Source organism: Pipistrellus hanaki, assembly GCF_964339955.1.
Source record: "Pipistrellus hanaki genome assembly, chromosome: 3".
NCBI classification, from domain to species: Eukaryota; Metazoa; Chordata; class Mammalia; order Chiroptera; family Vespertilionidae; genus Pipistrellus; species Pipistrellus hanaki.
The window spans coordinates 172737364-172759902 of NC_140505.1; the positions used below are offsets into that span (position 1 = coordinate 172737364).

At 54.7% G+C, this 22539-nt stretch overlaps 1 protein-coding gene across 1 annotated transcript in view; it reads left to right on the forward strand.

Annotated features, from left to right (window-relative positions):
* ELK3 (ETS transcription factor ELK3) overlaps positions 1-22539 on the forward strand; it is a 62894-nt gene that overhangs the window by 23600 nt on the left and 16755 nt on the right. The window contains exon 2 of the mRNA XM_084878490.1: positions 4218-4426. Coding sequence (XP_084734616.1) covers positions 4220-4426 — 207 coding nt within the window. The 5' untranslated portion in view covers positions 4218-4219. The remainder of the gene's footprint in view (positions 1-4217; positions 4427-22539) is intronic.

The window sequence follows — 22539 nt, forward strand, 5'->3', positions numbered from 1 at the left end:
TGTTTCTCGATGTGATGATGAGCTCACAGGGAAATATTTCGGAGACTCATCTCTGAGTCATGGGTGCCTGGGATTTTCAACAGAAAAGATTGGTGTGTGCTGTGCAGTCACGGAAACCGGCGGACCAGCCCGGGAGGCCAGGTGGCTGGAGAGAGCTGGGGAAGCGCAGAGCGAGGCCCTCAGCCTCAGGCGGGACTGGCTCGATGCCTCCGTCAACTTCGGCAGAGCTGTGTTATCCACATGTAACTCTTCCCAGTAACGTTCCGGCCCTTAGCGGTGGCCCGGCTGTGACACCTCGGCCCGGGAGAGTCCAGGGGGAAGGAAGGGAGTGTTCCACAGCCCGCCCGGCCACCAACCAAGCTCTCCTGGCGCCTGAGAGTTTGCGGGCAGCTCTGCAGTTCCTGGTTCACAGCTCCGTGCCTCCCCTCGGCCCAGTTCCTTCATTTCAGAAGTCTAGGTGGGGAGGGGCCTGATCTGGAGGTCCCCATCTCCACCACTTGCTCCTCTGCCTTTTCATTTCTGTTCTTTTACCTCTCTGTTTTCTTCTTTTTTCAAAAATATATTTTAATTTTTTTACAGAGAGGAAGGAAGAGGGATAGAGTTAGAGACATCAATGAAAATCATTTGCTGCTGCCTGCACACCTCCCACTGGGAATGTGCCCGCAACCAAGATACATGCCCTTGACTGGAATCGAACCTGGGACTCTTGGGTCATCAGGTCGACGCTCTATCCATGGAGCCAAACCGGTTTCGGCTACCTCTCTGTTTTCTTCCCCCCATTTCCTTCTCCTACTGTTGTCTTAGGCCACGACCATTGTGCACATGGTCACCACTGAGCCCAGCGGAGCCCTCTGAGCAAGGATGAGGTCAGCCAGTCCCTCTGCATCTCGTAGGATGCTTTTTGGAAAGTGCTGGTGATTGTAAATGTAGGCACTGCGGTGTAAAGACATTGCATCCCAGTAAAGAGAGAATCTTTAAAGCATAGACACCGAGCATTGTAATAGTTAGCTTTTGCTGCAATGGTGCCGTGTAACAAACTGCCCCCTTAGACTTGATGGATTACAATAACATTTCTGTCTCTCCTGGGTTGGCTTCAGGGCTGCTACCTCAGACTGCGGGACCTGAGACGTGGCTCCAGGCTTCGGGTTGAGTTCAGGTTGGGCCCATGCATCACATTTTGGAGTTGCAGCTTCACCGTGGTAACGGGAGTACAGGAGGAAAAGTACAAGCATGTGGCCCTAACGGGTTTGGCTCAGTGGACAGAGCGTCGGCCTGCAGACTGAAGGGTCCCAGGTTCAATTCCGGTCAAGGGCATGTGCCTTGGCTGCGGGCATAACCCCAGTAGGGGGCGTGCAGGAGGCAGCTGATAGATGTTTCTCTTTCAACGATGTTCCTCTCTATCCCTCTCCCTTCCTCTCTGTACAAAAAATTAATAAAATATATTTTTAAAAAAGAGAAGTACGAGCATGTGAAGCTCCTGCAAACGCAGCTCAGAATCATCGTGCTGTAGCTTCTTTCACCATTCCATTGGCCACATCAAAGCACATGGCCAAACCCAAATTTCAGTGGGATGGGGAAAGAGTACCCCATCTTTTGTAGGGCACTGTTGCACGATGATGTGAACAGGGAAAGGAGGGAAGTCTTGAGGACATTTACCCAGCCTGCTCCATGGATCCCATGCATACCGCTGTGAGAGGGATTCCAGGAAGCGCAAGCAGCTCTGAGGAGGCATGCATGGGAAATGTGTGAAATGTATAGAGGCGTTTCCGTGGTCCCCCGTCCCCTCTGGAGCACAGTGGTTCATGTCCATTGCAGGCGGGGAAGGGCAGGGGCCCACCACTCTCCCCTGGCCCTTTGCACCCTAACCTCCAAACCCGCCGGCAGCCCTCTGCCCCTTGGAGCAGGTTCCTCTGAGCATCCCCTTCAGGTTTCAAAGGTATTTGTAAAGCGACTTTCTGAAGTACTTAGCTAAAAACACACCCAAGAATCTGAGACAACTGCTAGCAGTTCATAGTGCCCATGATGAGAGGCACGTCGGTGGCTCATCTATATGATAAAAGGCCAGTGGCCGTAATGCCATAACGACCAAAGGACCTCTCACCAGGAGGTGCATTGATGGGTCCTGCCGGCGTCTGGGTTTCCCGCAATTTCGCGCGCTGGGCCTCTAGTCCTCTGATAGCTGGAGGGCTGTTTGTGTCAGGAGCTGGAGCCGGTGAGCTGCTGGGTGTCACAGCAGTTGTGCTTATAAGACTCGTGAGAGCCGAAACCGGTTTGGCTCAGTGGATAGAGCGTCGGCCTGGGGACTGAAAGGTCCCGGGTTCGATTCCGGTTAAGGGCATGTACCTTGGTTGCGGGCACATCCCCAGTAGGGGGTGTGCAAGAGGCAGCTGATTGATGATTCTCTCTCATCGATGTTTCTAACTCTCTATCTCTCTCTCTCTTCCTCTCTGTGAAAAATCAATAAAATGTATTAAAAAAAAAAAAAAAAAAAGACTCGTGAGAAGCAACGGGGTTTTGATCCAACAAGACAATGAGTTCCAGTCTCTTTCCATTGTGCGGAGGGTTGATTTCCCCTTTAAGGGCCTCACATTGAATGCCATGGGGTTGCTTGAGAACACACCTCATCTGCTTTCCTTTGACTGAGAAGCCCAGGTTGCTTAGAGAAACAATAAAATGCGTTCCTTTAGCTAAACATGTGAATGGCAATGAGAAAGGAATGTTTATTGGATGGCAAGGTGTTTTCACACCCCGGCCATGTGGAAAGGGAGGAAAAGGAGTTGTCAGCCCAAAACCTGCCCCTTTAAGAGGGCTGCTGCATGGGAGGAGTGTGGAGATGGCCACAGTATGGGGAGAGATAACTCTCATTATTCTGGCTCCCAGGTCTCCCAGGGGCGGGAACCCTCCCTGTTCCCCAGGTCAGGTCACGCCTCCTAGGATGTCACTGTCCCCTCCTGGCTGTCACGGTTCTTGCTGGCCTTGCCCCAGCTCTCAGCTTGCCCATAAAGCCTCTCCGCCTACCCGAAGCTCATTTCCCATCCTCGGCCAATCCCAGGCCTCCTCGACACAGCACCGATGCCCCCCCCCCCCATCCTTCCCCCATGGAAACCCTGTATCCAGTCACCTCAGCTCCTCGGGGGTGAAGCTTTCAAGTGCAGCCCGACCACCTCTTCTTTCCTCGTTGGATGCGTGTCCATAAGAGAGATGGATTATTGTCATGGGCTATTGTTGCTGTTATTATTGGGCTATTGTTGCTATTGTTATCATTGGTTTTAGAATCAGTACCCGTTGCCATGAAAGTCCTCAAACGCCTCAAGTTGGGGGACCGCCTGAGGGAGGGGGGGGGCAGAGGGAGGAGTGGGGATGTCCTGGAGAAGGTCCTATTTGAACGGGGTCTCCGTGAGTGAGTAGGAGCGTCCGCCAGCCTCCAACGCCAGGGAACAACATTTTAGGCAGAAGGAACAGCACTTACAAAGTCCACACCCAAGCACAAGGAAAAAGATAACATTTTATAGGTTTTCCCCCCTCGTAGCGGAGGAGAAAAATGCTGTTCCCGCCTCCGCACGAGTGACGGCGGGGTTTGCTCTGCCGCCTGATGGATGCCTGGGGAAGGGCGGAAGCCTCTTCCAGGGGCAAACATCTGCCAGCTGGGCGCCTGCTGCCCCCGGGCACTGAGCTGGGCGCTCAGAGTGCTAGGGGCACAGAGAGCGAGCCCGCAGAGACCCTGGCTCGCGATGCTCATGCTGCAGTCACCCCGACTGATGTCCCCCAGCCTCATTACCCCACGCAAATGCACGTATGAAGGGGTCCAGCATGCATAGCAAGGGGCGGACTGGAGACTGACCAGCTAAGGCTTTGATAGGATGGGAGGTCACAGACACTGGTGTTAGGTGGAGAACTATTTGAAAGGGGTCTAAGGCTACAGGTGGGCAGTTCGCTCATCATTTTCCTCTTTATTCCCGATGCAACCCTGCCACCTGCAGGGATGGGCGTTGTGAATATGAGGGCCTGGGGCTGCCCTGTGTTTCTGAACCACAGCTGTTTCGCAGCCCGAGCACCGGATTCCGAGTGTCCTGGTGGGATGGACAGGAACGCGAGGGTATTGGGTTCCCGGGGAGGGGAGAGGGAGCACTGAGGGTTCACCGGTAGGCCCTCCCCTGCTCCCCCCTCCCCCCCCAGACTTGTCCTGTGCCAGCTCTGACCCGCCCCTCCCCCCGCAGGTATGGAGAGTGCAATCACGCTGTGGCAGTTCCTGTTGCAGTTGCTGCTGGACCAGAAGCATGAGCATCTGATCTGCTGGACCTCCAACGATGGTGAGTTCAAGCTCCTCAAGGCAGAAGAAGTGGCCAAGCTGTGGGGACTCCGAAAAAACAAGACGAACATGAACTACGACAAGCTGAGCCGAGCCCTGCGCTACTATTACGACAAGGTGAGCGCCCGCCCGCCCGGGGGCTGCGGGGGGAGGGCAGCGCCCGCTCCACTCCGCGGTCCACGCCTGAAAGCACGCCGCCGTGCCCTGTGAGGCCTGCCGGAGAGCCAGGGAGAGGCGGTGTGTGCCGTGTGGGTGGTTTTGTGTGTGTGTGTTTTTTGAGAAAAACAGCGATGGCGATTTCTGTCCCCAGAATCCCTTAGGGCAGGGGTCTTCAAACTACAGCCCGCGGGCCACATGCAGCCCCCAGGGGAGTCTGATCCGGCCCGCCAGGTTTTTTGGGCAGTGAGCGCAGCCGAGGTGTTACAGTAGGAATTAGTAGTTCATATAGTCCGGCCCTCCAGCTCTCTGAGGGACCGTGATCTGGCCCCCACTTTAAAAAGTTTGAAGACCCCTGCCTTAGGGTGTGACCGCAGGTCCGGTTCTGTGCCGTCTGCACCGTCGCTGGCAGTCGCGGCAGGACGTTGTGAGCGACAGGACTTCGATGTGGGCAGGTTGTGGGGCTTCCCTCACGGTGGCCGGGGTGACAGGGTGCAGGTTAAACCGGAGAAAGATGGTTGATCTCATCTGGCTTGTAGTTCCCGCACCTGGGCCTTTCCTGGGGGGATGGTCGCATGGGCGTTTGGTTCGGCGGCCTCTGTGTCCTCCTCGTTGATAAACTGGGATCCGGCCAGTCCTGGCTCAGGATCCCTGGGAAGGCGAAGCGAGTGTCATGTGGTCGGGGTTACTTAAAGCCACGCATGTCAGACTCGAGGCAAGCGGGCCGCAAACCTCATTTATTAAAAGGAGTCGTGCGGCCCGTTGCCTGCGAGTTTGACATGCTTGCTTAAAACAGTGCTTGGTACATGGACTTTGAAAGTTTTCTAATGTGAAGAAAAACTACTGAGTTCCTTTAAAAAAAAAAAAAAAAAAAAAATATATATATATATATATATATATATATTCAATTGATTTTTTACAGAGAGGAAGGGAGAGAGATAGAGAGTTAGAAACATTGATCAGCTACCTCCTGCACTCCCCCCACCCCCCCACAGAGGATGTGCCCGCAGCCAAGGTACATGCCCTTGACCGGAACCGAACCTGGGACCTTTCAGTCCACAGGCTGATGCCCTATCCACTGAGCCAAACCGGTTTTGGTCACATTCCTTTTTAAGTCACAGCATCGTTGCCAGAGCCAGGACAGTTGTGCGTTTTAATCATTTCTGGAAAAAGCATTGCTCTTTAGCGGCAGCCTCTTCAGACCCAGAATTGTTGACCATTTCTGCCGGGCGGGCTGTGTTGCTGCTGACCATGTGTAACCTCATCGACAGAAAGACTTAGCCTTAATGAGGGAGAGCTTCTGTTCTGGTTTTACCGCTCACGTCCAAAGGCGAATGAAAAACTGATTTAAGTATTGGTTCCAGATCTGGGGGTGACAGGATGAATGTTACTTTATTTAACGATTCCTCCTGCCAACCGCTTTGGAATTCAGGACCGAAGGATTACACGTTTGAGGAAGTGGAGGCATCGCTAATTATAAAGGTTCCTTCACGCGGCCGTAATGGCACGTGACTGTGGCCCTGCAGGGTTCAAGGTGCTTTCCTTTAGGGCAGGGGTCCTCAAACTTCTTAAAGTGGGGGCCAGATCACGGTCCCTCAGAGAGCTGGAGGGCCGGACTATATGAACTACTAATTCCTACTGTAACACCTCGGCTGCGCTCACTGCCCAAAAAACTTGGCGGGCCTGATCAGACTCCTCTGCGGGCTGCATGTGGCCCGCGGGCCGTAGTTTGAAGACCCCTGCTTTAGGGTGGCAGCTGATTCGTCCCGGCTCCGCGCAGGGTCCTCTGAAGAGGTGCACGCACTCGTGGCGCAGGCGCTGCCTGCAAGCCTGGCAGACGGTCTGTTGTTTTGCAGTTTTGAGCCAGGTCCTGAGTCGCACACACCCTGGGCATTGGGACCCTCGGGAGGAAAACGGCCGTCTCGCCGGCTGGCAGGGCGCCCGAGAGCCTGAGGCTTGAGAAAGAAGCCATTGTTTTAAGTGAAGGTGTCAGAGGAAGGGAGTCTGGGCCGGGGTTTCGCCTCTGGACACCGGGGCTGAGGACCCGGGGCTGAGGACCCAGTGGGAAGGGAGGTCGTGGGCTGGCAGTAACGCGAAAAGACGGGCACAGCTATTGCCGCGGAGACCACCCCTGGTCTCCCCGGAGCAGGTGTTTTTAGTCTCCAGGGAAAGCCATGTCAGAGGCCACAGCCACCGGCACGTTTTGGCACTTTGTGTCTCAGGCACCGGGCCGAGGGCTCCCTACCCTCCTCTCCCTGAAACTGCAACAGCCCCAAGATGGCCCCTCTGGCATCGTCTCCTTTCTCAGTGAGGATGCGGGCTTTGCTGAGAAACATGCCCGCGGTCCTGCAGCCGGGGAGCCAGGATACCCACGTCCCAGGCCAAAGGCCCACGCCCCGCCTTCTGGGCCTTTCCTTCCTTTTGCCTCTGAATCTCCTGAGTTCCAGGTGGGCCGTCAGGCAGCGCCAAGTGGATTGCAACCTTAGACATTTAAAAAAAAAAAAAAAAAAAAATATATATATATATATATATATATATATATTAATTATTGATTTTTCACAGAGAGGAAGAGAGAGGGATAGAGAGTTAGAAACATCGATCAGCTGCCTCTTGCACACCCCCTATTGGGGACATGCCCACAACCAAGGTACATGCCCTTGACCGGAATCGAACCTGGGACCTTCTAGTCCACATAGGCCAACACTCTATCCACTGAGCCAAACCGGTTTTGGCAGCAGCCTTAGACATTTGTTGTTGATGATCAAGCACTTCAGCACGGAAACATCCATTGCACACGGGGTGTCAGGTTGCACCTGAGGCCGGGGATCCCGCTCCCTGACACTGCCCCTTCCCTGTGCTGCTGGGGCTCAGCGGGAGGCCTGGCCAGGTGCCCTCTGAGCAGCGGCTGGCGCTGACGGGGAGCGCAGGGGCAGCTCTCGTCCTGCATGCCGCAGGCTTGGCCCTGGCGAAGGTGCTCTGTGTCCAGCCACGGACCTGTGTGCACATGTGCGGATACACAGTGCAAGGGTGTGCATACGCAGTGTACACATATGTACACACGGCTGTTTTCCTCTTCCTCCTGAAATATTCCCAAGTGATGAACAAGAGTGACGACGGTTAGACTCCTGGCTTAGTTTAAAGTGAGATGAAGAGGGAGGAGGGGGTGGAGGGTGGAGGAGGAGGAGAGGACAGGCTGCGAGGGGGGTGAGGAGAGAGAGAGGAGGAGGAGGAGGAGGAGGAGGAGGAGGAGGAGGAGAGGAGGAGGAGGAGGAGAAATGGCAAAAGAAGGTCACAAAAAGTATCCTGCATGTCACGTTTTAGGTGAATACCTCTTTCAGTTTTGCCCAAGTCACTCTGTGTGTAAATGGAGCCATATGAAATTGCTAACGTCTGACCATTTTTGACCCACAAAAATGGCGATCTTAAATGGCCCCGGGCTTTCCCCTAAGAGACGGACTTGAGGAGGGTCTTTGTGAGTATGAGGCCCCTGGCCACTTGGTGTGCCCCACGGTGCACCACACGTGTGCTTCAGCCATTTACTGTCTTCCCCCTCCTCTCCCTCCCCTCTGCCTTCGCCCTCCTTCCCCCCTCCCCCTCCCCTGACACTTAACTCCAGACCTGCTGTGCTCTGGCTGTAAATTAGGTGACTCCCTACCTTGACAGCTGTGCTCTTTCTTCCTGTTGTGTTTTTCTGTCATTTGCGAGCCACCATCTCCGCGCTCTTGGCTGAAATTGCACATCCCCGGGATTGTCCTAATAGGGAAGTGTTCCTGCCACAGCAGACGGGCGTGAGCGTTCCATTATTTTTACACGGTATACGTTGTATTTTTAGCTCATTCCGGAATACTGGAGATGGGTAGAGAAAAGGAGTGGAAAATACGGGCGGAACTTGGCGAAGGTGTCGGAGGAGGGTGACGGATGGGCTGATAGTGTCAGGCACTTGAATCATCGCTGCTCCCCAAATCGCTCTCCCCTCCCCTACCTCCTCCTCCAGCAGGGCCGTCAACAGCGTGAACTCTGGGCTGGAGTGTCGGGGTTTGAATCCAGCTCTGACTGGGTGCTTTGCCGAATCTCTCTTGACTCTCGGCTTCCTTTTTTGGTAAAATGGGTGTAACAGAGTCTGCACCATGGGCTTGTGCTGGGCATTAGCTCAGTTCACCCATCAGCTGAGAACAAAGGCACATCAGGTGCCACAAAGATTGCCCAGAGTCATTGTAGAGATGATGTGTCCTGTATCGCTGACCGGAAAAGCTCAGGCAGGTGCAAAGGGGAAAGGGGGACCGACCTTGCCTGCCTTCCTGCTCCGGGCCACACAGAGAGGAGCACTGGGTTGTGTTTGTCAATGACTGAAGAGGCACAGCCACCATTTGTTAACCCAATAGCCTATTTAAAAAAAAAAAAAAAAAAAAATATATATATATATATATATATATATATATATATATATGCGTTTTTATTGATTTGGAGAGAGAGAGGAAAGGAGAGAGAGAGAGGGAAACATCAACGAGAGAGGAACATCATTGATCATTGATCGGCTGCTCCTGCAGGTCCCCCACTGAGGATGGAGCCCTCCACCCAGGCGTGTTCCCTGACCTGGAATTGAACTGGTGGCCTCTTGGTTCCTGGGTCGATGCTTAACTGCCTAAGTCACGTCGGCTGGGCCCAGTAGCTTATTTTAAGTCTGTGAAGACTGTTCTGAAAATTTAGATACGAAGATGCTTTCCTACTTAAGTGACTCTTCCTCGCCCCTCTGAACCAAAGCGCACACTGTTCTGCGCACCCCAGCTGGAGCGAGTCCCCATCTTTTCCGAGTGTCCCCTGTTCCCGGGTCCCTGAGCCGAAGTTCATCCATCGGAGAGCGGGCATCGTAACAGCGCCTCCCCTCGTCGATTTGTGTAGGATTAAATGTGATGAGTGAGGGTTACAGTTAAACACGTGCATTGTACAGTACGAATTTCCGAGGGCTGCTGTAACAAATGACCACGGAGTGTGTGGCTTGCAACAGCAGATATTTCTCGTCTCAGTGCTGGAGGCCAGAAGCCTGAGGTCCCCGTGTCGGCGGGGCTGTGGCCTGAGACTCTGGGTAGGGGGGCCCGTCCCTGCCTCTCCCTGGCTCCTGCTGCTTTAGGTTGGCCAGTAGCCGCATCGCTCTGGTCCCGGCCTCTGTCCTCAAACGGCGTTCTTCCTGTGTGCCTCGGTCTCCAAATTTCCCTCTTATAAGGAAGCCAGGTCTGTTGGATTGGGGTCTACCCGAATGACCTCATCTTTAAAAAAAATATATATATATATTTCATTGATCTTTTTTTTTATAGAGAGGAAGGGAGAGGGATCGAGAGTTAGAAACATCAACCAACTGCCTCCTGCACAACCCCCACCGGGGATGTTCCCACAACCAAGGTACATGCCCTTGACCGGAATCGAACCTGGGGCCTTGCAGTCCTCAGGCCGACGCTCTATCCACTGAGCCAAACTGGTTTCGGCATGACCTCACCTTAAATTGGCTGCATCAGCAAAGACCCTCCTTTGAAAGGTCACAGTCACAGGTATGGGAGTTAGGACTTACCCGTTTCTTTTTTTTTTTTTTTTGAGGGGAGGGGCCTCCTTCTACCGGTAACACATACCTCTAGTTCACATGCTGCCGGGTTTCCATTTAGCTTTTCAGAACTGCACACAGAGAGGGGGGGGCGGGGAAAGACACCTTGGAGATGATGGTTCGATCCAGCAAATTCTCGGAGAAAACTGCTCCTCATGCCGGGACCCGTTTGGCTCAGTGGATAGAGCGTCGGCCTGCAGACTGAAAGGTCCCGGGTTCGATTCCGGTCCAGGGCATGTACCTTGGTTGTGGGCGCATCCCCAGTAGGGGGTGTGCAAGAGGCAGCTGATCGATGATTCTCTCTCATCGATGTTTCTAACTCTCTATCCCTCTCTCTTCCTCTCTGTGAAAAATCAATAAAATATATTTAAAAAAACAAAACAAAACAAAAAAAACTGCTCCTCATGACGGAGGCAGCAGCCAGAGTCCGCAGCAGGGATGGAACTGGACTCTGTGACAGGCCCGTCCCAGTGTGCCCTGGCGTCAAGCACGGTGCTCTGACCCCAGGGAGGGAACGAACGGGTGACGGTGCCGAGACCTGCCTCGGAGGTAGACGGGAAGCCAAGCGGAGCCTGGTGGCTGCAGCCCTGGGTCAGCAGTGGCGAGGAGACCCGGCACCGGCCTCTGAGGTTCCCTGCCCGCCTGCGTTTCTGTGGCTCCTCATTGCCCAGGCACAGGGGAGGCGGGGCGGCCCGGGGTTTGCAGCCGAGCACCACCGAGGGCTGCTTCCCCTACTTTGATTTTGGAGAGCCTGCTGGGCAGACCCGAATAAATTGCAGCGGAGGAGCGATGCCCTGCCCTGGATGCCCATTGGCTTTATGCCTGGGCATGGACGGAAGGCCCCCGGTTAGCTTGGAGCAGGGGTCTTCAAACTACGGCCCTCGGGCCACATGCGGCCCGCAGAGGAGTCTGATCCGGCCCGCCAGGTTTTTTGGGCAGTGAGCGCAGCCGAGGTGTTACAGTAGGAATTAGTAGTTCATATAGTCCGGCCCTCCAGCTCTCTGGGGGACCGTGATCTGGCCCCCACTTTAAAAAGTTTGAGGACCCCTGGCTTGGAGGCTGCAGGCTCATGGGACGACGCCTGTGTCTGAGCCCACGAGGGGCAGACCGCAGAGCCGGTGGAGACCTGAGTGGACGTGCCATTGGTGCCTGAGCATTTCCGTCACTCCTACCCCAACAGCCGTCGCCACCTCGCGCCTTCGGAGGTGGCTTTGTTCGTTGAGGTTCTGACCGGTTGAATTTGAGGGTAGGGTGTGTGTTTTTCCTTAAGTTTAAACAGACTCTTCCAGAAGGCACTTTGATAACCCAAAAAAGATCCCCTTTTTAATAATTGAATTTTTACAGAGGAGAAGAAGAGAGAGGGATAGAGAGTTAGAAACATCAGTGAGAGAGAATCATCGATCAGCTGCCTCTTGCACACGCCCTACTGGGGATGTGCCCGCCACCAAGGTACACGCCCCTGACCGGAATCGAACCTGGGACCCTTGAGTCCGCAGGCCGACGACGCTCTACCCACTGAGCCAAACCGGTTTTGGCCCGATAAAGATCTCTTTCAGAGGTTTTACTGATGAGCATGTTAACAACTTTTCTTTGCTCCTTAACAACATGGGATGGACTTGGTGTTTTTCAATCTCTCAATCTGGCCCTGGTCCTTCGCCTCCGCCTTCTCTCCCATCACTGAGCCATTCCTTCTCAAACATACCCACTCCCCTCGAGCGGCTCAGCTCCTGGCCGGGAGACAGACATGCCACCCACCTGTAACAGAGCGTGAGCTATCAAACGCCGGCTGGGTCATGATTCCAGCGTCTTCCGGGAGAGGCGGGGAGGCGGAGAGAAGGCCACCAGGAACCCCGGACCCCAATGTGGAGGAATGAGGGTGACTGTACCAGGCCAGGGAACAGCATGTGATAAGGCAGGAGGCGTTTGACTCTTCAGCCTCGGAGGACTTACTTAGGGAGCGAGGGGGGTGGGGAACAGAGGGATGTGGAAGACTTGGGTGGGAGATGGAGCAATGGGGTGCCTCCTGCCAAAGAGTTGGAGCTTTAGGGCAAGGGCAGCGGAGAGCTAACGAAGGGCTATCAGCAGGGGGATGCCCTGATCAGATCTGCATCTCAGAAATAAAAACCTTGACCCCCTCGGCATCGATCGTGTCCCTGATCTTTCTGGCCAATTCCCGCAAGTCCATCTCTCTCTGCTGGCAGAGTTGGGGCCGCCCAGCACTGGGGCCTGCATACACCTCTCTAGCCCTGCCTTAGGGGGCAGAGGAGGAAAAATGGGGGCGTCCGCCTGCCTCTTGCCTGTGCCCAGCTCCCGTCTTGTGCTCACAGACGCGGAAGCCAGGACTCTCGGGTTGCTGCCGCCGAAGGAGACTTGGAAGCTCGCACCATCTCTCATCCTCTTTGGGCCCAGCGTCCAGCAGAGCCTTTGTCCTTCTAGTTGGCAGGGAAGGCTCCTCTCGGTGGGGAGGCGGGGCGGCTTGCCAGCTCCCCTCCCGTCGTCGGGAGATTGAAATGTTGATACGATGATGATGAAGAAAAAACCCTCCGTCTCCATAGCAACGCCCCCGCTCCTTCTCACGCTGTACCCAACAGTCTTGGTTTTAATTGGAAGGGGTTGAGGGGGGAGAGCAATCAGGACAGAGCCGCCGCTGGCAGCATATTCCTGGAAGAAGAAGGCGTCCCCCCTCCTTAGCCGAACTGGATAATTCACTTACAGTCGGGCGCGCCGTCTGGATGTTCGAGTGAACGTTACCCACCTGATAGCGACGGCCTGTGCCAGGGAGCCGGGCCCGGGCAGAATGTTTTCATTTCCCCCCGAAATACATTTTGCAAAGACAGAAGGATGTATGTGACGGTCAGGGTGGAGAAAGAACCCAAATCCCGCCGCAAGCATTTCTATCCCGGGACTTCCCAGAACCGCCTGTGTTGGCTGCAAAGCGGACCCATCTCTCCTGGACTCCATCCGGGATGCTGTGTGTGTGCCCAGGCCCGGGTGTACACGTGCTTTGTGGGGTGTCTTCTCCCCGCCGCCGCCGCCCGCCCCCCCCCCCCCCCCCCATGTCGTGTCAGCAGCTCGGATGGTCTGAAGCATAACAGATGGCAAACTGCGCTCCGCCTGGGGGCCAGGGAGAGAGCCAGGGCCGCTCTGCAAGCCTCTGGCCCCGGGAGCTGCCTGGAGACCCGACGGGGAGCTGGCGGCCGCGTGGCAGTCTTCCAGGCTCATCCCGTGACCCGGGGGAGAGCCTGCAGGGGGCCTCGCTCAGGCTTCCAAGCCAGCCCCCCCGTGGCACTCAGAGTCCCCCCCCAAATGGGCAGTTGCTAAGAAACAGCCCGAGCCTTCTATCCCCCCCCCCCCCCCCCCCCCCCCCCCAGCGCTCGGGCAGCCTGGCCAATGCCGCTGACATCAGGCTGCGGCCCCAGCCCACACCGGGGCGCCCGCACACGCGGTCCTGCTTCTCTCCGGGCTCCAGGCTGCAGGGCGTGCTGGTGGTTGTGTCAGCACGCTGACAGGACGAACCTTTACAGCCCACCGCCCGCTGCCCACCTTCTGCCCCCTGGCCCCGCTGCTCCTCCCCGCCTCCCGCCTGGGCTCCAGCCACAGCTGTCTCAGTTCCTGACCCAGGTCTGAGCTCACGTGCCCCTTCGCCGTGGTTGGTCATGGGCCCATTTTAGAGATGGGAATACTGAGTCCCAGAGAGGTTAAGTAACAGATCCGAGACGACGTAGCCGGTAAGCGGCAGAGCTTCCCACCTAGCAGTCTTGACCTCCCCCCCACCCCCCCAACCCCCGAGGCCACGCTCAGGATTATGAAGCTGGAGGATCACCTAGGTACGAAGTGGTGGGCCCAAACCTGAACCCCATATTCCCGATAGTGCTGATTATTACCCTGGGGCAGGCAGAGAGAGGAGGCCAGCCCCCCAGTGTATGTTGTTCAATATGACAGGAGAACACCTCCCGGCCGCACCCTCAGAGCCAGCTGAACACAGGAGGCGACGACTCTGGGGGCCTCCGAACACCCCCGACTTCCATGTGGCCAGATGACGCTTCCTCAAGAAAACCAGGCCGGAGCGTGGCTCCCGGTGGCCGCTGGGAAAGAGTCCAAACTCCCTGCACCACCTGGGTCCCCCCTGCCCTGCAGCCCTCACTCGCATCTACCAGGACCTCACCCTTGCCTGACCGTGCCCTCTGCCTTTCCGGCAGGCCACCCAGCTCCTCCTCACACCCGCTCTGCTCCAGGGCTCCACTGGTGCCTGCCGCCCAGCTCATCCTCACACCCCTCTCTGATCCGCTGGTGCCTGCCACCCAGCTCCTCCTCACACCCACTCTGCTCCACTGCGGCGCTGGTGCCTGCCACCCAGCTCCTCCTCACACCCGCTCTGCTCCAGGGCTCCACTGGTGCCTGCCGCCCAGCTCATCCTCACACCCCTCTCTGATCCGCTGGTGCCTGCCACCCAGCTCCTCCTCACACCCGCTCTGCTCCAGGGCTCCGCTGGTGCCTGCCGCCCAGCTCATCCTCACACCCTCTCTGCTCCACTGCTCTGCTGGTGCCCCACTCACTCGCCACCCCCCTTCTTTCTTATGTCAGCATCTCTGCGGCCTGGGGCCTGGTGCCCAGTGAGGGTGGAGGGAGGCAGGTGAGCAGACATACTGCTCCGTGGCCCAGAAGGAAGTCTGTCATCTTAGGATGTCGTTGCTGGCAGCACCTAACCAGCCATCCTGCCCGCCTGCCCCTCTCTGAGCGAGTGAGGACCCAGATGGCAGGTGCTGAGAGCACGGTCCCCGGTCACCTGTGGCTCTGACTCCCCCAGCCATCTGCCGGGTGGCAGGTGGCCGCTCCAAACTGGAAGTCCGCTGCTGGCAGCTCCCTGCCTGGCAGGGACAGCAGAGGAGGACATTTCAGGGGAGCAGTTTTCAGTTTTATTTTGCTAACGCTCCAGAGGCCTTGAGTAAAAATACTCTCGGATGTGGAAAGAGAGTCGGGTGGGCGGGTTCAGCGAGGGAGGAAAAATGCTGCTGACGTTCACCCCGAGCCCCCGGGGCCGAGGGTCCCGTCAGGCGCCTGGCGTTGGCGGTGATTTCACGCCAGGGGGTGTGGAGGCGGGTTCCCGCTGCAGCCCGCGGTGCGGTGCCAGGGCAGACAGACGTCCCAGCCCAAACCACAGGGAACCCTCCCCCAGGGGGCCGGCCAGCTCCGAGCCGGGGCTGGAGCCCGTTCCTGCGGCACGCTATTCTTAGAAGCTGGAAGTGGGGTGAGAGTGGGTGTCTGTGCGGGCGTGCACGCTCCAAAATTAAACCTGCAGCCCGGGCTTCGCCCAGCCCAGCGCCTCTGGCGTCGTGACAGCAGGCGAGCCCTCGGGACTCTGCGCCTCCCGCCCCGGTCCGCGGAGACTCTAACAAGCAGGTTTGAGGGGGTTCGTTTCCTGGGGGGCCGCAGTAACAAAGCCCCGCATACACGGTGGCTCAGGACAGCACACGTTCGTCCTGGCCAGCGTGGCTGAGTGGATAGAGTGCCAGTTTGTGGACTGAAGGGCCCAGGTTCGATACCAGTCAAGGGCACATGCCCCGGATTTGTGGGCTTGATCCCCAGTAGGGGGCATGCAGGAGGCAGCCCCGGTCAATGATTCCCTCCCATCATGGATGTTTCTGTCTCTCCCTTCCTCTCCTTTCCTCTCTGAAATAAATAAAAATGTATTTATCAAAACAAAACACAACCACCACACACGTTTATTCTCTCAGTCCTGGAGGTCAGAAGTCTGAGGTCAAGGTGTGGGCAGGGCTGTGTGACCTCTGAAGGCTCTGGGGGCAGGTCCTTCCTGGCCTCTGGCTTCCAGTGGGTCCTGCCTCTGTCTTCACATGGCCTCTTCACGGAGTCCCTGTGTCCTTTCCTCTTATAAAGATGCCACTCATGGCAGAAACCGGTTTGGCTCAGTGGATAGAGCGTCGGCCTGCGGACTGAGGGGTCCTGGGTTCGATTCCTGTCAAGGGCATGTACCTGGGTTGCGGGCACATCCCCAGTGGGGGGTATGCAGGAGGCAGCTGATCAGTGTTTCTCTCTCATCGATGTTTCTTACTCTCTGTCCCCTCTCTCTTTCTCTCTGTGAAAAATCAATAAAATATGTTAAAAAAAAAAAAAAAAGATGCCACTCATGGGATCGAGTGCCACCCTAACTGCGGTCGGACCCATCCCGGCATCCTTAACGGATCCCATGTGCAAAGACCCTATTTCCAAAGAAGGTCACCTTCTGAGGATCTGGGGGGAGTGGATTTTGGGAGGGACCCACCATTCCCCTCACTGCCCGGGGGAAGGCGGCCCCAGGGAGAGGCCGCTCCAGTGATGGGCCCCGGAGCCCTCTCATAGCTGCTCTGTAGGGCGGCAGGTGTGGGGTGAGCCTTGCCCACAGCCAGCTCCTAGCAGAGCCCTCTGCTGCCAGCCAGCGCTCCGTGTCCCCTCGGGCCCAGGAGGCTGGGGGTGCAGGAGGCAGGGGCTGCCACCGCCCGGGCCAGCACCCGTTGGAGGCCCGGGGCTGGGGGGCTGGGGGGTGGGATGATGGGGGCAGAGGCCGGATTCACTTCCTTCCTGTTCCTCTGAGCCTCGCAAGGAGCCTTCCACAGGGAAGCGTCCTCCGTGCTTGTGGAGAGGACATTGGCCTGTGGAAGGGGAGGAGCTCGGAGCCTGACTCCTACAGTGAGGACTTGTTCTGACTCTGGAGGGAGGACAGTCGGGGTTTGTGTCGGGAAAGGGTGAGTCAGCCCGCGGTCTGGGAGGGGACCCGGAGGCGGCGCTGGAGACAGGGCGTTGGCTGGGAAGCTGGCAGCCTGAGTTCACCTACCGGTTTGGGTTCGCAGCTGGGAGCCCGGGGTCCCTCCGCTGGGAAGTGGGCATCCGAGTGGTGAGGGCTTACAGGAGAAGGGGCGTAACCTTCGATAAACGGTTAAGTCAGGCTCCGGGGAAGGAATTTATAGACGCCTCGAAGGCCAGATGCAATGGAAAGGCAGTGTGAACAGTGAGGGCGCTCTGCAGTGACATCATCGCTTGCTGAGGGAAATTCCACTGGGTCACGTTTTGAGGGCCTACGTGAACTGGGCACTGACATAGGAGAATAGAAATAATTATACCGCTACTAAGAGCAAGTTGTTCTTTTAGAAAAAAACTACCCAGTGAGGCATCTTTATTTTGCTTATGGAAGTGAGCAAACGGAGGCCTGCAGACGTTCTATACCCTTCCCATGGTCATGGGGAGGAGAGAAGCTGGGATTTGAACCCTGTCAGCCCACGTCCCATGTGGGCCCGTGCCCTTGTGCGAGCAGCTCCTAGGCCCGTGGGTGCTCAGAGGAGCCGGTCAGCGCCTCCCTGAGCTCCTGCGAGCTCCTCTGCCGCTCCTGGGGCCTTCACCAGTCTGTGTGTGTGTGTGTGTGTGTGTGTGTGTGTGTGTACATTAGCTTCCGGTTGTTTTCTTGTCATCCTTGCCTCTTGGATGTCCCCCACTCAGAGGTGGGCTTGCGATGTTCAGTCTGCTGGCGTGGGACCACCAGGTTTTGGCAACTCGTGCAAGGTATCCCATCGAAGCAGGCACCTGCTCCACCTGTGTGTGGGCAGAGGCAGTTCCATTCCTGGTGAAAGAACAGCCTCAGGGAAGGCTGGCCTTCCTTCCCAGGAGCTAGAAATACCCGTCTGACAAGGACCATGCTTCCGCTTCCTATACCCAAAGCTGCCTTCCCAGGCACCTGGGCTGCCCCGCGGGCACTCTGGCATGCAGAGCCTGCGCGTTCTGGCGGGCTGGATTGAGCAGCAGCCTCTGAGCCAGCAGCAGCTGCTTTCCGGGAGGGTGTGATGGCGGAACAGAAGGGCCTCGGCTTTGGCTCTGGATAGGATTGGGTTCAGACTTCAGCTCCACCAGTGACTGATGCTTTTTCTTTAAAAAAAAAAAAAAAAAAAAAAAAGTCATGTCCGGCTGGTGTGGCTCAGCCGTTGAGCATTGACCCAGGCACCAAGAGGTCGCTGGTTCGATTCCTGGTCAGGACATATGCCCAGGTTGCGACCCCCGGTAGGAGCCGTGCAGGAGGCAGCCGGTGGATGAAGTTCCTCTCTTGTTGATGTTTTCATCTCTCCCTCTCCTTCCTCTCTCTCTCAAAATCAAATAAAAATTTTTTTAAAAACTGAAGCTGACATTGCCAAGAAATGAAAATATATAGTCTGAATTTGATAAGTAGAATTTGATAAGTAAAATACATATATTAAACATGTATTTAAAAATGTGAAAATGCAGATAAGAAAAAAAAAATTACAAGTCAATGGTAAACCTACCACCATTAAATTTTATTTATACATCTTTTGAGACAAAATTTTCTTTCTTCTTTTATTTAATAAACACGGTAGGGCAAAAGTAGGTTTACAGTTCACATGGAAAATACAATAATTAAACAGTAATACAAGCATAAACTCTGTGGACGAGGCCATACATAGATGGGGGTAAGAAGGGATGTATGCAATACTTGCAACAATAAAGAATTATTTTTAAAAAATTACAAAAAAGAATAACCTCTGTGTTTTATGTATTCACAATAGTAAACTTATTTTTGCCCCACCCTGTACATTTACTTAATTAAAATAATAGAAGATCCCATGTGTGCTTCCCCCTCTCCCCCCCAATGTATATTTAAAGACATGGGCAAATATTAACAATGGATTATCCTCTAACACAGCTGCCTGGCATTCCATTGGAGGGCCCTCCCAGTACTTAACCCAGCTCTGTGGGGTGGAGAAGTGGGTATAACCTCACTTCCAACCAAGAGCCTCAACTTCCTCATCTTTAAAATGGGGTCATAGTGCCCATGTTGCAATGTGCGTGTACAGTACGTCCAGCCCTCCCTCCCCCCATAAATTTCCTTTGCCCTTCCTGGCTACTGGTTCCTTTCACGTAGGGTATCCACCCCAGCGAGATGAATGGCCCCAAAATAAATCCACCCCACTTCCCCACCCCAGCATCTCAGTGGCGGGCACTCAGGGCAGCAGCCCTGCCCCGAGAGCTTGGGAATGTGGAGGCCAGCCGGTGTCCGGTGAGTGTCCGCACACTGTGGAGCAGGACGTGGGGATGCGTGGATCCCGCGGTGGCTCACATCCGTGCCCCCCCCCCCCCCGCCCCCCCGCCCCCAGGACGCATCAGAATGTGTGAGGTTTTCTCCGCAGTGGATGTCAGGCGCTGGCCACGCCAGGCATGACATACTGTAAGCCTTGCGTCTATTTCTTGTCTGAACCCCACTAAGTAAAACATCATGCCTCCCCGGCTTGGTCGAGATCTGTAAACCAGATGTGACCGTGCCTGCCACAGGCCCCTCTCGTCGCCCGGAACCGGGTAAAGCGGCAGGAGCGTGCACAGCCTTCCGGGAGGCTTGGTTTTGAGCTGTCGTTTGTCACTGGAGCTGATAGCCGGTGGCTTTGTTTTGTTTATATTTACACGAGGGAATAGAAATAATATTGCGGGATTATCATGCGTGGCTGTCTTCGGCCTTCTGCTGCAAGCTTCCTGTGAATTACCTCCCACGAGGCAGGCCACAGGTCAGTACTCATTTTGTAGATGAGGAAACAGGCACGTGGCTGCTGAGAGACAGGGGTGGCGTTTGAACCCAGGCACTGACTCAGGCAGTGGCAGCTCTCGGGACAGGATCCAGCGGGCACTTGGGAAAGATCCACCCCTCTGTCCCTGCAGGGTGTGCCGGGTTAGGAAGGGCTGGGCTGTTTGCTCAGAATCATTTTCTGCATGACCTTTCCTGCCCGCCTAGTGAGCTGCTGCCATCCTCAGCCTAGAGGACAAGATAGGGAAGATGCAAAACCAGAGGACAGGAGTCCTTCCGTTCCTGGGAGCCCCCAGAGGTGGAAGATTAGGGGCGGGGGGCTGTAGCGGTACTGGTGGGGACCCGCGACTGGTCCGGCTCCTCCTGGGGCGGGTTAGCCCTGGGGGAATGGAGCATTGGTGGACATGGGAGCTGGGATAAGAAGTCTGTGCACAGGAAGGCCTTACATAAAAAGCGGTGCCAGGACAGAGCTCTTCCACAAAATGCCACATACAGCGCGATTGAAACGTCGTGGCCCATGCGAAGTAGGTTTTCTGCTCTCAAAAGAAATTTTAATAGTTGCACTGTTGATATTTGGCTCTGTTGACTAGTGAGTTTGCTGATTACTATGCTAAGGGAACTGAGAGAAGGACAGATACTGCATAATGTTACTGTATGTGGAATCTGAAAAACCCAAACTCATAGAAACAGAATAAATTGATGGTTTCCAGAGGCTGGGGGCCACTGGGGAAGTGGTTGGTCAAAGGGTACAGACTTGCTGAAACCGGTTTGGCTCAGTGGATAGAGCGTTGGCCTGTGGACTGAAGGGTCCCAAGTTTGATTCCGGACAAGGGCACGTTCCTTGGTTGCAGGCACATCCCTAGTTGGGGTTGTGCAAGAGGCAGCTGATCGATGATTCTCTCTTATCGATGTTTCTAACTCTCTATCCCTCTCTCTTCCTCTCTGTAAAAAAATAAAATAAAATAAAAATCAAAGGGTACAGACTTCCAGCGATACATGAATAAGTTCCGGGCATCTAAGGTGCAGCATGGAGACTATAGTTGACAATAGAACATACTTGAAAGTTGCTGAGACAGTAAGGACATCTTAAATGATCTCCCTACAAAAAGGAAGTGGCGATTATGCGAGGTGATAGAGGTGCTAACTCACCCAACTGCAGGAGTCATTTTGTGCATCAGATGGTCCCACTGCGCAACTTAAGCGCACAGCACACAATGTTATATGTCAATTTATATTTAATAAAGCTGTGGGAGGGGTAGGAGGGGGAGTTTCTCACGTTCTCTTTTCAAAACAGCTTCGTTGGAGTGTGACTCACGTATTTCCCAGTTCGCCCATTCAAGGTACCCGATGCAGGGGCTTTGGGTGTGTTCACAGAGTTGTGTGTCCATCAGCACAGAATTAGAACATTTCCACAACTCCCCTCAGTTCCCCCACCACACCCCCAAAGCCCAGGAGAAGATTAATCTACTCTCTGTCTATAGATCTGTCTGTTCTGGATATTTTATTTAATTATTTTTTAATTCTCACCCAAGGATATTTTTCTATTGATTTTTTTTTTTTTTAGAGAGAGGGGAAGACAGAGAGAAATGGATGCAGGTTTCTCCCCGGACCAGGGCCCTTGATCGAACCCGGGACACTTCGGTCCTCAGATCGACGTTCTGTCCACTGAGCCAAACCAGCTAGGGCTGCTCTGGGTATTTTATAGAAACAGAATCAACCGTACAACATGTGGCCTCTGTGTCTGGCTCTTCACTTGACACACTGCATTCTGGGAGCATCCGAGTCATAACCGGTGTCGGAACTTCATTCCTTTGACGCTGGAAAATCTATTATGTGAATATGCCACATTTTGCTTATCTGTCAGTTGACTGCCTTAGGGGTTGTTCTTTATTTTTTTAATATGTTATGTATTTTTAAAAAAATTTTTGAGAGAGAGGAAGAGAGAGGGAGAAAAATCAGTGAAAGAGAACCTGCCTCCTGCGTGCCCCCTCCTGGGGATTGAGCCCGCAACCAGAACATGTGCTGAGATCGGGACTCGAACCTCTTGCAGCATGGGATGCCTGCTCCGCCAACTGAGCCACACCAGCCAGAACTCTTTACCTTTTTTTTTTTTTTTTTTTTTTTTTTTAAATATATATTTGATTGATTTTTTACAGAGAGGAAGGAAGAGGGATAGAGAGTTAGAAACATCGATGAGAGAGAACCATCGATCAGCTGCCTCCTGCACCACCCCCACTGGGGATGTGCACACAACCAAGGCACATGCCCTTGACCGGAATCGAACCCGGGACCTTTCAGTCCGCAGGCTGTCGCTCTATCCACTGAGCCAAACTGGTCCCGGCATTTATTTATTTATTTATTTACTTACTTACTTACTTATTTTCTTTACCTTCTTTTTGGTACACCGAGTCCCGGCTCTCTGCCTGAGATGCCTTCCATTCCCAGCCGTTTTTTTTTGAGGCAGAGAGGCGTTTTTATCCTTTCTATCTCAGCCCCACATTACTTCCCGGTTTGCTCTTGGAGGTAACACCTGCTCGGACATTGTGTTCTGGGTCCCATCATAAAATGAAGGTTTGGTATTAAAAACCCCACAGAACAGTCTACAAGACCTGCCAGAAGAAATGGTTCAAACTGCAGTTCCTTCTTTCCTCTGTGTAATGATTTTAGGCTCTCACAACTCGCTCCGTTTAGATGAGTCTCCCCTCGCTGAGGATAACGTAAAGTTTTCCCTCGGGGAGAAGAACGTTATGAGCGAAGAACAAAAAATAGTTGAGAACTTGGCAGAGGAGCACGCCAGGCAAGGATGCTTGCTTCTCACCAGGATCAGGTGGCACTGACCGAGATTGCCCTCACTCGACGCTTTCCAGCTGCAGGCTCATTTCCCCCAGGCCCGGGGCATTGCCACGGGGA